Source organism: Anthonomus grandis, chromosome 2 (genome assembly GCF_022605725.1).
Source record: "Anthonomus grandis grandis chromosome 2, icAntGran1.3, whole genome shotgun sequence".
Taxonomy (NCBI): domain Eukaryota; kingdom Metazoa; phylum Arthropoda; class Insecta; order Coleoptera; family Curculionidae; genus Anthonomus; species Anthonomus grandis.
In genome coordinates this window covers 9992302-10008424 of record NC_065547.1, presented here as the reverse complement: position 1 = coordinate 10008424, position 16123 = coordinate 9992302, and the positions used below count along the sequence as shown (strand labels likewise).

The following is a 16123-nucleotide window of genomic DNA, read 5'->3' as shown; positions in this document are numbered from 1 at the left end:
CAACAAGAGTTAATTGATCGCCTTGGATATTGTCAAGCGAATTGCAACCATTTTCAACATTTAATTTAATTTTTGTTCTTTTTTTATTTGTTGCATGACTCGTGTTTTTTTCGGTTACTGTTGACTTTAGGTACAGGACCTGATGCATGAAACATACCTAAAATTCCACGCAGAATTCAAAAATATACAATAAAAAAAGGTGCTTACATTTTGAAAAAATGCGGTTGATGGTCGTAATTTATGGTTGAGCAACCCTGTGTATACCAACTTCACGTGCAAAAAAGCGGAAATTAAAATAATCAACGGGTTCAAATGGTTTTACAAAAACCATCCCCGAATTTTAAATTAATCTAGATATAACTTTTGGAATGCACTATATTTTAGTGGTGTAAATCATTTGTTTTTTCACGCAATGTCGTTTTTTTAAATTTACTGTGCCCATGTACAGCACCTAAGGATCTTAATAATCTTAATAATCTTAAGATCTTAAATAAAGGTCAATGAATAGTAATAGCTCATGGAAAAAGGGGTGCTACCTCGCATAAAATGAGGTAGTTCTTATTTTTTGATATGTTTTATCTAATCAAATGATAATAAGAATTCCAATTTTTCGACCTCGAAAGCCCTCCGGATCATTGTTAAATATGCCAAAAACCGTTAAATGTTCGCACTTTTTTCGGTTTTTGTCAATTTTAACCATCAAGGACTTATATTACGGTAAAGCTCGTTATATACAGTCTAAAAGCTAATAAAATTTGCAAAAAAATTAGACTATTTTGGCTAATGTAAGTAAAATAGTTTTTTAGGTATGGCATATCAAACTTCTGCAAAATTTTCAAAAAAAGAAAAAATTTATTTTTTTTAAATTTTTCATCAATTTTAACCAATAAGAACCTATTCTGCCAAAAAATTGTCATTATATTATGAAGACTGGATAATTTTACTACAAAATGACACTAATTTCGTTTAATTAAACCTAATAACACCTGAGATACAGCTGTTCAAAGCTGCAGTAGAATATAGATACTATACGTACTATGCACTATTATAAGATAATTTAATTTTGGCATAAATACATCATCATAAAAAATCCAGATGTAATAGTTTTTTATTATTATAGTATCCCATAATAGTATAATTATAGTATATAGTACAATAGTATTTTTATTCCCAATTTAAGCACTGAAAAACTTCAACGTTTTCTTTATATTTAATCAAAGAAATGCCGCCAAGCTTTGCGGTTGCCGCAAAGGATATTTGACTTAATATGCCGCTGATTTTTTTTTTCGATTATTAGCGAATTCAGTTGAATGCTACGATGCGCTCGGAACGTCTTCGTAGAGCTAAAGCAACATCCTCTCCTGATGTTATCTTCGACGAAACCACTATTACTCCAGTTACTCAAGAGAAGTTTTTATTAAATGACAGGAACAAGGTTAGACTAATCAACATGCTAAAGGTGCACCTAAAGAGGGATCAAATTGAGACCCTACAGGCAGCGGAAGATGCTGACCGATTGATAATAACAACAGCCATTTCCATGTCCTCTGCCTACGACGTAGTGAAGATCGCCGGCGAGGATATTGATCTGTTGGTTTTACTTTGTGGCTTGTCGCCAGATGTAGGGGACAAGGCTCATTCATCAAACCGACCAAAGAAAATCATATTTGAAAAATGTAGGAGAGGTAAAAACCGAGACTTTAGCTGCTTGTCAAATTCATTCACATACCAAGCACAACCCGGAATAGTCTTATTTCTGCATGCGTTCAGTGGTTGTGGTCCTTTTTTGGACAAGGAAAAATAAAATTTCTATCGACACTAAAAACGTAGCGGCAGCTCGCTGAACAAAACGCTGAAGTTTTTCTGAGCCCCAATGCCACACCTAAGCAAGTCGCCGAAGCAGGAGAAAGCTTTCTCATTTCGCTATATGGAAGCAACAATAAATCTCAAAATCTCAATGATCTTCGCTTCCAGTTGTTTACAAGAGTGGCAGCTAAGTCTAACATGAACCTGGCCAGGTTGCCTCCAACCAGAAATGCTGCAAGATTTCACTGTCTGCGCACGTACCAACAGGTAAAGAGATTATTTTTTAACTTCGACTCGAACGCGAAAAAGAGAAGTTCTATAAGTTTATCAGTTTTTGTCTGTCTAATAGTTTTTTTTTCTTTTGAAAGGCAATCTATCAATCAGGAAATATTCTTATAGCTATTAATTGGCTCATATCAGTGGTTCCCGCGATTTTAACATAGCGTCATCTAATTTGAAATGAATGAAAATTTTATCTACCAAGTATTCGCTGTTGACACGAGGTCTTTGAGGGTTCCTAAAATGTTTAATTATACTTAATGCCACTATAGATTTACTCGAGATATGGTTTTTAATTCTCTCGTTCCTTTTTTCAGGTACAGAAATGGCTGGGGAACGAGAAGAATCCTCTCGATTGGGGCTGGATCAGGAGTGCACAAGGTCTTATTCCGCAACTGATGACGAAACCACCAGCTCCTCAGCTCCTGCTCAACATGATTTCCTGCACTTGCAAGAAAGGTTGTACGTATAACTGCGGCTGTAGAAAAGCAGGACTCAAATGCTCGGCTATTTGCAACCACTGCAGCGGTAAATCTTGCGAGAACATACCTGACCTTATTTACGACATTGATGAGACACTTATTGACGATCAGATGACGATTTATATCTACCTGATGAGAAAGAAGTTCAGACAAGGCAAGCTGCCTCCAAAGCAGGTGCTATAGATTTAGGGGACCAGCCTGGTCCGTCCAAAATTGAAAAAAATAACTAGAATAAATATAATAAATTAGCAAGTTTAGTAGGTTCTTAAATACATATTATCATATTTATAATATACATATATGTCATATAATTATAAAAAATATATTAAAATAAAAAGTTTGTACTTGCAACAACGTTTTTTTTTTAATTGGCAATACCTATATATTTATATTTAACTGTCGAACTTTTGCACAAACAGTTCTTATAATGTTTGCTCTCATCTCATCAACTTTGGACATCTGTGTCTCCAGTGCTATTAGGTCTAAATAAACGAAATTACTGTCATTTTGTTGAGAGATTAATCGTTTTTCACATTATAATAATAACTTATATATAAACTAGTTTTTTAATGCTTAAAATTGACAAAAACTAAAAAAAAAAACTAAATTTTTTCTGTTTTTGGAAATTTTGCTGGAGTTTGACACGCCATATCTTGAAAACTATTTCCTTAACAGTAGCCAAAATGATGTCGTCTATTTTCAAATTTTATTTACTTTCAGATTGTATATTACGACTTTTACCGTAATATAAGTCCTTGATGGTCAAAATTAACAAAAACTGAAAAAAGTGCGAAAGTTTAAAGAATTTTGAAATATTTTACAATGTTCCGGAGGGTTTTCGAGGTCGAAAACTTGGATTTGTTATAACTACTTCATCAGATATAACATATCAAAAAATCAGAACTGCCTCATTTCATGCGAGGTATAATGTACCAATTCCATGTACTATAATTCGTTCTGTAGGTTATGTATATTGAAATTTTGTTGGAATATTTGATTTTTGTTACAGAATTGAACTAACCGCTCTTTTACACACACTTCAAAAATCATCTTATCGAATGGTACTATGTTGATTGGCTGAAATTTATTATGGCACTTTCTATTTTGCACTTTGGGAATGACAGTTGACAATTTCAAAGTAGTATTGGCAATATCCAAGCATCGGTCTTCAGCAACGTAAGACACATCAGAAAAACTTTCTTAAGAGATCTCACTTTTTAGTTTTTTTAAGATGTCTTTCACTTTCGTCATTATTTTTTCAAAACTTGTAAAGAAATTATTGGCAGCTAGAATTCTAGAATTTTGAATTATAATCTGCTGTGGTATAATTTGAATAATGGTTTCAATATTATCCACAAAGTATTTATTAAACCTGAGTGTACCTCATCAGACACTACTTTCCAATCAAAAGAATTTTTATTGGCCATAGTTTCAGTTTTTCCTGGTCAAAAAGAGTCTTTAGATATTTGTCTAAATTTTCTGGAATATTTCTATTTTGATTAATATTCTCTAATAAGGAAATCTCATCCATTTTTCACAAAGAGACCGACGTATACAACAGATAAAAAGCAATGAAAAACACAAAGTCACGGTCTCACAACATTTACTTAAAGCTACACGTGTTTCGCTCTATTCAGAGCATCATCAGGCCTTAAAAAGCCACTAACGTTGGCAAAACAGTAAATGATACTGTATATATTTTTTGCCAACGTTGGTAAAACAGTATCATTTACTGTTTTGCCAACGTTAGTGGCTTTTTAAGGCCTGATGATGCTCTGAATAGAGCGAAACACGTGTAGCTTTAAGTAAATGTTGTGAGACCGTGACTTTGTGTTTTTCATTGTTTTTCGTTTTTCGTCTGTTAATATTCTCTGCAAAAAAAGTTCTCTTTCTCTGTTCTAATTTCTTGGACTATATTATTTCTTTTCTTTTTATACTTGTTCTCTTAGTTTTAACAAAAACTGCCTTTTTATATAGTATGTTTCTTCTTGAACCACATTTCGAATCTTGGGAATAATATATTTTTTGCCAAGGAATTTCTGTTTCTTCAGATACATTATTCTTCTAACAAGTTTTCAGCAATCTTCTTATAATTTATGACTCATTTAATTATGCATGGATCTTCAATTACATTAGTATATTGTTTATTTTGCTAGACAAGAGTAACAGACAAAATGGAATGATCACTTATTTTTAGTGTCAAATTATTCTTATGAGACAAATTTTTATTGTTAGTTACAATGTAGTCAATTAATGTCTGATTTCTAGTAGTTATTCTAGTGGGAGTTTTAATAATTTGGCTAAAACCATAGGAGTTGATGATGTCGATTATGATGCTTTATGGCTTTTTCAAAAATCAAAAAAAAAATTAAAGTTTAAATTTTCCTGTCTTCAAAGTACTCAGGTATTATAAAGTAATTTAGTATTTTCAGGTAATTTATCCCAAATAATTCAGTGGTTAAATCAGATTTTTGATCAATTGTTGTAAATTAGATTTAAAATACCGTGGCATCATAACGCCATTTAGCGGGAGACAATGAACTAGTGTTGACCAGCGTTTGTGTTGGTTCTCTCCTTGAAATTAATATTTATGTATCAAATCATCTTCGGTGTTCTTAATTACCCTCAATAAATCTTACATTTAAAGATCAACGGTTTTCTCAAAATCAATTTTTCTTTTTTATCAAAATATTCCTATCAACACGGTATTTATTTTCGGCTAATTCCCACATTAATCCAACAGTAAATTCAAGTTTTCGCTAAAATTCTGGTTTTCTCAAAATTTCTTGTCCACCATAAGCATAATCTTGACGTCGGAAAACTGCATCTATTAACGCCCAAATTGATGAGCGCGGAGGTCGCAGTTCACGGAGCCGTTTTTACAGTTCGAAATCGGCGGGATATCGCGTCACACCCCGTAGAGAAAAGATAAACCATCTATCAAAGCGTAAATACAAATTACCATCTATTTTTTTTTAACTTTTTCTCTCGCTCTCTCTCTCGCGCGCGCTTTCTTTCTTCACCGTGCATCATCAGGCTTGTTAACGATCTTGTTTGCGTCGTTTGAAAGCTATACCGTGAGCTTTATTATTATACAACCGCACATTACCGGATTATCTTTTAATTTCAACTTGTGTTTTCGGGACTAAATGAAGAGCGGAAATTAGAAAGGGCTTAAGTGCCAAAAAAAAGGTTTTGAGATAATAGAGAAAAACTAAATTAAAGTCAGAGAACTTTGTTAAGTAAAGCTTTATTAAGTATTATGCATTTAAACTAAAATGGAAGACCTACTTCTTAACAAAAATTTGCAAACTAAACTTCTTATTACAAAATAAAAATGTTTAAACAAGTAAAATTAGGAAAAGGCCTAAGTGCCATAACTGATTTTGAGTATAGAAATATTCATAAAATAGACTTTACTTCTTTACTTTTTTTGTTCTAAATCATTGTCTTCAATCTGAAGTAGCTGTTTATAAAAACGTTGGTGTTTTGGATTTTGAAGATAAGGAATCATGCTTCGAAGAGATACCTTTTATTTTTCCGACACCTTGCTTTCTGATGGCAGCTTTATTATATTAGCCTGACTGAGTCCAGCTAAAGTTTTCCCTTTCTTTAAAACATTAACTTGCATCCCTTCTTCAAAATCGTAGCTTCGATCGTTATTACTGTAGCTTTACTGATATTTAACTTGGTAGTATTAATATACTCATCCGCCGCTTGTTTTAGGTCCCAAAAGCCGAGTGGAGTCATGTCAACAACATTAAAAGGTGGAGCGTACCTTGCTGATTTTACTATTGCTTGGAGGTCTGAGGGTACAAATGCTTTAGATACTTTCTTCCGTTTTTCTACTAAAGCAAAATCTCTATCGCAGGGCATGAAACTATGGCCACTTACAAGAAATTTCTGTTCAATAGTGTGGAAAACACCATTGGCCACCAAAAAGCTCAATGTAAACAATAAAATTCTATTCTTATTTTGGCCCCCGCAATTATCACACCATATTACCAAATGCTCCTTAAGGGCCAATCCACGGTTGACAATGTATAAAAGACATGATGCAATTTCGTTGGCTCCACGAGAAGCTACTCCCTCGTGCCACATACACATGTAGGCCTCATTTGTATCCCCAATATGAACTCCTAAGTTGTAGCAGGACAGCTGCGAAAGGTAGAACATGTCGCTGTGTGTCAATGATGGAACAAACATGACCTGCTGTAGATCCATGGATAAACAACACTTTGTGGTTTCGGGATCTTGAGACTCAATCGTATCTTGCTTTAATATCTCTCTTGCCCTTTCGGCCTTTCGATGATGGATTTCCAGCTGATCGTTTGCAGATTGACTTGACTTAATGTTGGCTTTAATTTGACACTCTAGTTTGTCACATGTGCTACACGTATCAACTCGTGGTCTGTGGAAACTTAGGTTGGGAAAATCCTTGATGAAAACATATCTATAAAATGTGTGTGTGACTGGCGAATCTAGGTGTAATTGCGTAAAGGCTTCAAACAGTCTGTGGATATTTAAGTCAGGACTAAGGTATTCTTTTTCGGATTTGGCCCTTGAATAATGACCAACTTCCCTTGGTATCATATTTACATGATTTTTTACCACAAGACGATCAGCTTCAGAAAATTTTGGAGCAGCATGTCTGGTACGTTTATCATTATAACAGGTACTTTCTTATCGTTAACACCGAATGTATTCTGAAATGTTTTCTTAAATACCCGTTCAAATTTTCCTTGGCCATTAGGAAGGGAGTAATATATTGTTGCTTGACGTCTGCTATTTTGCTCATCCTCATACGAACCATGTCGCCTTCTTTGAACATCACAAACACTTATAAGCCCCATTAGAAAAGTGCTTTGTGTTTTCATATTTTGTGCATGATACTTTTCAAAAAGAGAACGTCTTCTTTCATGGGTAACACCTTTGCAGCTGAACTTACATTTGCATGTAATCTACAAAAAAATAAACAAAGTTATAACCGGAAAAGAAAAGAGCAGCTATTTTCGCGAAGATCATCCCGAACCGGTTCTGAACACTAAGGCCTACCCTACAAACAGATTCACAAACTAACGTCAACACACATACCATTTTCTTAGTGTAATACCTGCCTTAGCGTTGAGAACCGGTTCGGAATAATCTCCGCGAAAATAGCTAATAAGTTTGTATTCCATACCTGTTGTTCTGGATAGTTTTTTTTAGGTACTATCTTCTTTTTATAAGTTTTGTATGACTTTCCACTTGTTTTTAAATGACTGTTCACTTCTAAATGAACCACTGCCTTTACTTCTCCTTTTTCTTTGGGTTTCTTCCATTATAATGTATTTCAAATCAAGAAATTATCACACACAACGTACACGTGCAAATCTTTAGACATAACTAAGGTAATAAATATATGGGACTTTTTCTAAGGAAAATGCTTGCGCACATAAAACTATTGACATTTACGAGGGACTCTTATAAAGGTAAAAATGTAATTTTGGCACGAAGCACCTTTCATAGGACATAAAGCATGGCACATAGAACGTTTCTATGTAAAAAAACTGGATTTCGGAAAAAAGGCACTTAGGCCTTTTCTAATTTCCACTCTTCAAATATTATCATGAGGAAGCCCAAATAAAATGTTCGGTATGTTTGTGTACATATTTGACAAATATACAGGGTGTCTCACGACGAATAGACGCGATCGATATCTCGGAAACAAATTTTTCAAAAATCTTGAAAATTTGGCAACATAGCACAGTCGATGGGGGCCACACAACTAAAATATTTTGACAGTTGTGACGTTTCCGGTTATACCGGAAGTAGGTGTCAACTTCGTTATTTGAAATGGAACACCCTGTATATTTTTACATATTTGGCTTCCACGTGAAATTCTAGGTATATTTTGTGTATAATGTCCTAAATCTAAGTGTAACCGTTTTTGAAATATTTTGAATTTCATGTGAAAAATTATGTTTATAAGCCCTAACATAATTACCGATTACTCCCTTTTAGTAGCTTTTATTTATTGGTTAGTTTAGGTTTTATTTTAAAGGAAGAACCACTTCAAGAGACTATTTTAATATTTGGCTAATTAAAGATACAGGGAGATCAAAAACTAGCATTAAAAATTAAAATTACAAACATTATTAAAAGTCAATTTTTTTAAATGGAAGCCCCCTATTTTTACTATTTTCTCATAAAGATATTTAAAAATAAGGTTTACTTTGTATGAGGTTATATAGTCCAAAAATTTATAGTTTTCGAAATATTGGCAGTTTAAATTTGGCCTAATATCAAAAACCGCATAGTAACACAGCTCAAGGACTGACGGTTGTTATAGTAACCGCTAGAAGCGGCAGTAAGACAATGGATTATATATAACACAAATGTCAGTATTGCTTGTAATTTCGTAATTTTTTAAAAACTTATATCCCGGGGCGATTAAATTATGCACACGAAGATTATTTAAATTTGTTTATTATCTATGGAAAATGTAACAAAGTTTTATCGAGAACATGCCAAATATTTGCCGATAGATTCCCAGAAAAACAGAAACCATCATGTTGCGGTGTTAGGCGAATAATAAAAAATTTTACAAATTTTGGCTGAGTAACAAGTTATATCAACAAGTTATGTTTTGTCAACGGGAACATTAGTAAAAAGACTTACAAGGCGAGTAGGTGAATTTATGCTACTATAATTTATGCTACTTAATTTATGCTACTCTATTTCAGAAGTGTATAGAGCAATAAACTGGGGAATTCCGTTCTGTTTGGCTACATTTCTTGGTAGTTCATAGACGCAGGTACTTATAATATTTATGAATTTAATTTTCACGGATTAAATGCCTTTATTTTGAAAGAGATTAAATACTAAATAAATACTTTTAATCCTGTCGTATAGGTACGTATCTTTTAACGCTTTGTAACATGCAAAAATGGGGTCAGGTAATATATACAGACTATAAATACTTTTAAATCATATTTTAAACGTTAGTAGTCACTGCTACGCTGTAGTGTAATCACAATATTATTATCCCAATATTTAAAAAATGGAGGTATTCAGTACAACGAAAAGATGTACTAAAAATTCTCCACTATCGCTGAGTGAAAAAGTTATTATTTTAAATGTACATGATTGCATAAAACACGATTACCCTAGTTTTACTGTGCAAGAAATTATTGAAAAATGTTCTCGAATGAGTGGAATTGGAAAGTCCACCATTTTCAAATTGTTGCGGGAAAGAAAAGTAGCAGGTCAAGTGGAATCTCTCGAGCAAAAGCCAGGACGACCTACAAAAGTCCTTGATGAAAATGCTAAATGTATAATTCGAAGAAAAGTTCACTCTTTTTATTTTAAAAAGGAAATACCCACCCTAGACAAAATTTTAATGGAGCTTGGCCGAGATGACAGTATTCCGTTGATAAGTAGAAAACTTTTATGGAAAACTTTAAAAAATGTGGATTTTGCCTGGGAAAAGCATAACCGCAAAGCACTTTTACTGGAGAGCGACGAAATTGTTTGTTGGAGACGACAATACTTGAGAAGTATCAAGCAGTACCGCAGGGAGCAAAAGAAAGTTTTTTATCTTGATGAGACGTGGATTAACGAAGGTTATATAGTCCAAAAAATGTGGCAAGACAAAAATATAACCAGTGCTCGCCAAGCTTTCATAGAAGGCCTGTCTACGGGTATTAAAGTACCTTCGGGAAAAGGAAAAAGACTTATAATCACACATATTGGAAGCGAAGAGGGATTTTTAAAAGAAGGTCTGCTAACCTTTGAGTCGACTCGCACAGGAGATTACCATGAAGACATGAACTCAGACGTTTTCGAGGACTATTTTGGTGAAATGATAAAATTTCTTCCGGCTAATTCGGTGGTGGTTATGGATAACGCAAGCTATCATTCACGGCGAATAGAGAAGACGCCAACTTCAAGTTGGAGAAAGCAAAAAATTATCGATTGGCTGACTGCAAAAGGTATTGCGTTTGAAGCAAATTTGATAAAAAAAGAACTGCTGGCAATAGCAAACTTACACAAAACTCGTTTCATGAAATACGCCGTGGAAGATATAGCCGAAAAATATAATATAACTGTACTGCGCTTACCGCCATATCATTGCGAACTAAATCCTATAGAACTGATATGGGCGCAGGTAAAAGGATTTGTAGCAAGACAAAACACGACTTTTAAAATGAAAGATGTTAAGCTACTGTTTGATCAAGCCATTACGGAAGCGACACCAGAGAATTGGCGAAAAGCAATCCAGCATGTAATTAAGCAAGAGGACAAAATGTGGGATCTTGACAACCTCATCGATCAGACAGTCGATCCTTTAATTATAATGTCAAGAGGTGATGACAGTTCGTCAGATGACGAAGAAGACTACAATCTATTATAATTTAAAATTGTTATACACTGTTCAAAAAGTGCCAGATCCAAAAGTGACATTTTCAACTGTTTTACTCTACATATTATGTTCAATAAATTTGTGAAAAAAATATATTATTCCATTTAAACAAAAGTAACTTTCTAAAATAAAATAGCATTTAAGTACATTAATTATAAGGTAAAAAACAAGTCCCAGTTGCACGCCTTTGGCGAACCGTTTTCAATGTTTATCAGTGGGTAACAATGGGCAAAACTCATAAATTGACCCAAAACCGGGTGGCACTACCTGCAATCAACGAAAAGAAAGAATTTTACATTGAAACTAATACCCAACTAAGGTAGTGGCATAAAATATTGGTGGATCACCAGGTACCACTTTTGCATACCTAATGAGGTTTTATTGCTCTACACACTTCTGAAATAGAGTATAATTTTAATTACTTTTTTAATTTTTATCTTTGTCCTAATTCTAAATGCATCTTATTAATCCCTTGGTAAGTCTTTCGTTGCGTTTTCTATAGCTGAAATGATATTTCATTTAGGCAGAATTTTTTGAGTAATTGAGTAATTGAGAAAGTACAAGTTTTCCTGTATCAGATAAAACTCTTATGTGACAAATTGATAACAGTTTTATTTATAAAATCATTATTATTTGTGTTTAAAAGTTCTTGATTAATATTTTGATTATAAAGTAGATTTATTTTATTTATGTGAATTTGTTTTTGTTTTTGAAAATTATTTTAATAACTCTTATTTATACAGAAGCATATATGATTAAAATCATTTTGATTAACTAAATTAAATGAGTTATTTTTTAATTTTTGTATTTCATTATTTAAATTAATTTTATTATATCTATGAAATTGAATTATTTCTCGCCTTACTTGCTTTTTCTAAATGTGTGTAATCTTAAACATTTTGGTATTAAATAATATAATATTAATTTTATTTTATTGGGCATTACGTCACTTATAGCAAAACTCAATTTAGAAATTACTAACTCACACGCTCAAGAATTGAAAAAGAGAAGAAAATAGACTTATTATGAGATAGTAATTTCTAAATTGATTTTTGCTATAAGTGATGTAATACCCAATCAAATTAGTAACTCAGAAATATTTTAGTAATTCAATTGTTGGTCAAATTACAGAATCTTAAAAGCCGAATAGAGACTAGATTCATTTTTGAATTCTCAATACAACGATTATACAACAAATACTTGCATAATACATGTTAATGGAGTCTTTTATGTAACTAAAGTGAGGAATAGGCAAACATAAATCATATTCCTGGCGTGTTAAGTTCGGGCATTTGAGACATTGGAAAGATGCTTGTGAACAATACACACTCTTTCCAAAAGGAGTTGGTAGGGTAAAAATTTTATTTTCAATGAATAGTGGTTTGCAATGAATACGTGGATGTACCAGATACAATGACAGTTCTTTTTTAGGAACAAAAGGGGATTGTAAAGGTATTGGGTACAGAAACCACAAAATGGAATACAAATGTGATTTTACCAAGGCAGAATAACTAGTTCGTGCAGTAACTGGACCAAGTTCCCTTGCAGTTACCTTTACGTTATAGCAACCAGAAGCCAGCTTTCTATTTAGACAGCTCACATCAGAGTCAAATTTCAACTTGTAATCTATGTTCAAACCCAGATAATAAGAATCATCACTAACCTTTAAAATTTGAGTCTCAATGGCAATATTATCCAAGCGCATGTCTCGCATAGTTGATTAGCATCACACCGATCCTTGATCTTTTTTTTTGAACGTCAAGAGCAATAATATTTTGCAGATCGAGAGGGTTGTCCACGTCCAGTACCCACAGTGTTGTACAATCATTAGCAAATGCTCCAATCTCTCCTGAAATATCAAAGTTTAGCAAATCATTATGTAAATCCGGAAGAGAATTGGGCTCAATATAGACCCCTGAGGAACAAATATCTAGTATATATATGATTTTGCTATCCGATGCTCTGCCCTTGATAGAGACCGACTGTGTCCTGTCTGATAGATAAGACTTAATACATGCAAGCTCAGCACCTTGGAAGCCATATTTATTAAGCTTAAACAGTAGTATTCTATGACTGACACAATCGAACGCTTTTGATATATCACAGAACAAGGTTGCCGAAGACTTACGCTGGTTCAAGGAATTAAGAAGAATCTTCATAAAATGGAATACAGTATCTGCAGTGCTTTTTTGGTGTTAAAAGCCAAACTGATTTTTGTCCAAGTTGCTGATGTCAATAAAAAACTTTGTGATTAAGTTATCTAATTAGACGTTCTACTACTCTGGACAGAGTGAAAAGCAATAAAATTGGTCTGAAAATAGTTCGACAGAAGAGTCACCACCCTTGCAAACCGGTATTACGTTGGCAAACTTAAGGCAAGAGGGAAAACTTTTACTAGCAAAAAATGAAATAACAGCAAGTGCCAGTGCAGAAAGATAATTTTTAGGACGCTCTTTTAGGATTTTTAAGAAAATACCATCATACCCTGAAGTATTCTGATTTTTCACCCTACTGAGACCTCAACTAATTTCAATTCAGTTGGTGGATTGAAAAGATAATGCAAATAGTATATTTACATTGACTAGGTAGTTGGGAGGATTCTTTGTAGTTTGAATAGTCTTAGTTAGGTTGTCAGCTATGGAATAGAAAAAGTTGTTCAGATCATTTGGATTCAATAAAATATCCTGCAAGTTTTGGCTTGTTCTACCTGATAATTCATTCATAATTTGCCAGGATATTCAGAATTTGTTACTTGAATTCTTTCATTTAGAACGATATGAAATGGCATTTGGCCCTTCGCAGTAGCTTCCTGTATGTCCTAAGATATTCAAGAAAGTAGATTTTTAAGAAAACCCTATTACTAAAATGTTTACGCAACGAATTGAGACAGCAGAGCTTTTTTGCAGATGTGGATACTCTTCAGTTATCCATAATTTGGAATGTGGCTTTATATTTATATTTTTTAGAGGGAATGATAATAAGTATATTCTTTGATAGAATGGGAAAATGATAGAGGATCATCCTTAAAAAAAATCTGATTTCAATTTTGTCTATTGCATTCGTTGCGAAATCTAACATAATTGCCATGACTAAAGATCCGTTTTCGAACAGTGTGAATTACTTTCCTAATTTGAAAAATAACTAGAAAAGATGCAACGATGGTCAGAGATATCAGCATCATATATATACCATCATATAAATTAGAATAGAGGTAATCAATACTAGTGGCAGAATGCTTAGTGATATGAGTAAAGGAATTTACATGCATAGTATGAGGTTGAATGAGCACAGATTTGCAAGTATGGTTTTTTTTTATGGTAAACACAAGCACAAGAGGAAAGTCCTATGTCACTCTTGGAGTGGTGCTTGCGCGAAGATATTTGTGGGCATTTATCTTGAATCGCTGTAGGTTGTATGCGTCGGGAAATATGTGAGGTGGAAGCACGTTCCACAAAGAAGATGTTCTCCAGATGAATGAGTCCCGATACAGTGACGTCCTTGGGGTAGGCAGGTAGACTCGATGTTGATGAACCGCAACTGCTAGACGCATCCTTCTTGCCGGAACAGCCCTGGGAGGAATCAGGCCTGCCAGCTCAGAGGAGCACTTACCGTGATAATAACGGTAGAATAAACAGAGATCAGCCACCTTTCTCCTGTGCTCCAGACTATCCAGACTCTTTGTCAGTTCTGGTTTGTCGATAAGACGAATAGCTCCCTTTTGTATAGAATCCAGCAGGTTTAAACTATACTTGGGTGCAGAGCTCCAGACATGCGAGCAATACTCGAGTATTTGAGCCTTATAAAGAGTCAGCAGCTGTTCTGGTGTATACAGTTTTTTCGTTTTGAAAAGCACTCCGAGATTTTGGAAGCCGCCCTGGCGACCTCGGCAACGTGGTCATGCCAGGACACACTGTTGGTGACCTCGACTCCTAGAAGATGTAAATATGATTTCGTTGGCATTGTTTTCCCTGCCATAACCAGCTCCGGGCCACCAAGGTTAGTCTTCATCGTAAATACTGCAGCCTGCGTTTTTTTAGCGTTAAAATTCACCAGATTGTTACCGCCCCACTCCAAGATTGCTCTAATATCGTTGTTGGTTGAAGCTACTTGTTGCTGCCTAAGATTCTGAGAACTTGCGGCTGTCGTTGGTTTGGCGGACTTAAATGTGGAAATAAGTGTGCTATCGTCCGCAAAGCTGTAGATTGGATTGACAGTGGTTCCTAGCAAATCGTTGATATATATCAAGAAAAGGGTGGGGGATAGAATGCATTTTTAAGAAACTCCAGCGTTAATGTTAAATTTGTCTGAGAGGTATCCATCGACGGCTACTTGGATTGTTCGTTGTTCAAGAAAACTTTTAACCCAATTCAATAATAAGTTTTGTATGCCGATTGAGGGGAGCTTGGTTAGTAGTCCCTCATCCCACACTCTGTCAAAAGTCTTGGAAATGTCAAGAGCGACTGAGCGGGACTCGCCGTGCTTCTCCATGGCCTCCGTTCATAAGTGTGTGACGTAAGCCAGAAGATCGCCGGTGGATCTAAGCTTTGTTTGGTTGTTGCGTTAGAGTCGCTATCAGCAAAATGGGTGTTGATGTCACCTGTTAATATTATTCTGCTCTTCAAATGAATTCTCACCAATAATTGTTCAAGTTATTTGGAAAATAATAAATGTTAGATGACGGCGATATATGAATGCAGATTACAAAGAAGAGCCACTTACTAGAATACATTTCTGAAAACTCAAACTCACCCTCCAAGAGACGCATGTTAAAGTTTATAATAATTACTTTGCACTAGACTTACACACCGATTCTAGCCATTTCTAGCTTGATGTACTGTTTTATACCTATCTTGTTACATCTCGTTTATAATTGACATGACACATGACTTAATTTAATTTGGTCTTTTTCTGCTGATCATGCCAAGTGACGAAGGTTTGTTGAAAGGACTGTGTTAGTTATTTAATTTGAAAATAAACAAGAGGCATGTATTATCTGATAGGGTTGAATGTGTATTACTATGCCTTAAGTATTTTTGTTTGTATAAACTCCTTGTATGTATACTCCTCTTTGTCTATTGCACAAATTGTACCTATATTAATGTAATTGATATAGTAAATTATTAAACTATATTTTCTTTGTTTTTAGCTTTTA

The 16123-nt window shown here is 34.2% G+C and overlaps 1 protein-coding gene across 1 annotated transcript; it reads left to right on the top strand.

Annotated features, from left to right (window-relative positions):
- Positions 1–1908: 1908 nt before the first annotated feature.
- LOC126750071 (uncharacterized) lies at positions 1909–2750 on the top strand. The gene is made up of 2 exons (XM_050459570.1): positions 1909–2073; positions 2403–2750. The coding sequence occupies exons 1-2, from the start codon at positions 2005–2007 to the stop codon at positions 2748–2750; spliced, it is 417 nt and encodes a 138-aa protein (XP_050315527.1). The 5' UTR covers positions 1909–2004.
- The last annotated feature ends 13373 nt before the right edge of the window (positions 2751–16123 follow it).

What these genes read in the sequence shown, in the direction of transcription:
- LOC126750071 (XM_050459570.1), top strand. Translation starts at nt 2,005, where the DNA reads ATGAACCTGGCCAGGTTGCCTCCAACCAGAAATGCTGCAAGATTTCAC. An exon ending in GTCTGCGCACGTACCAACAG is followed by an intron (nt 2,074 to 2,402) that starts GTAAAGAGATTA and finishes TCCTTTTTTCAG; the next exon opens with GTACAGAAATGGCTGGGGAA.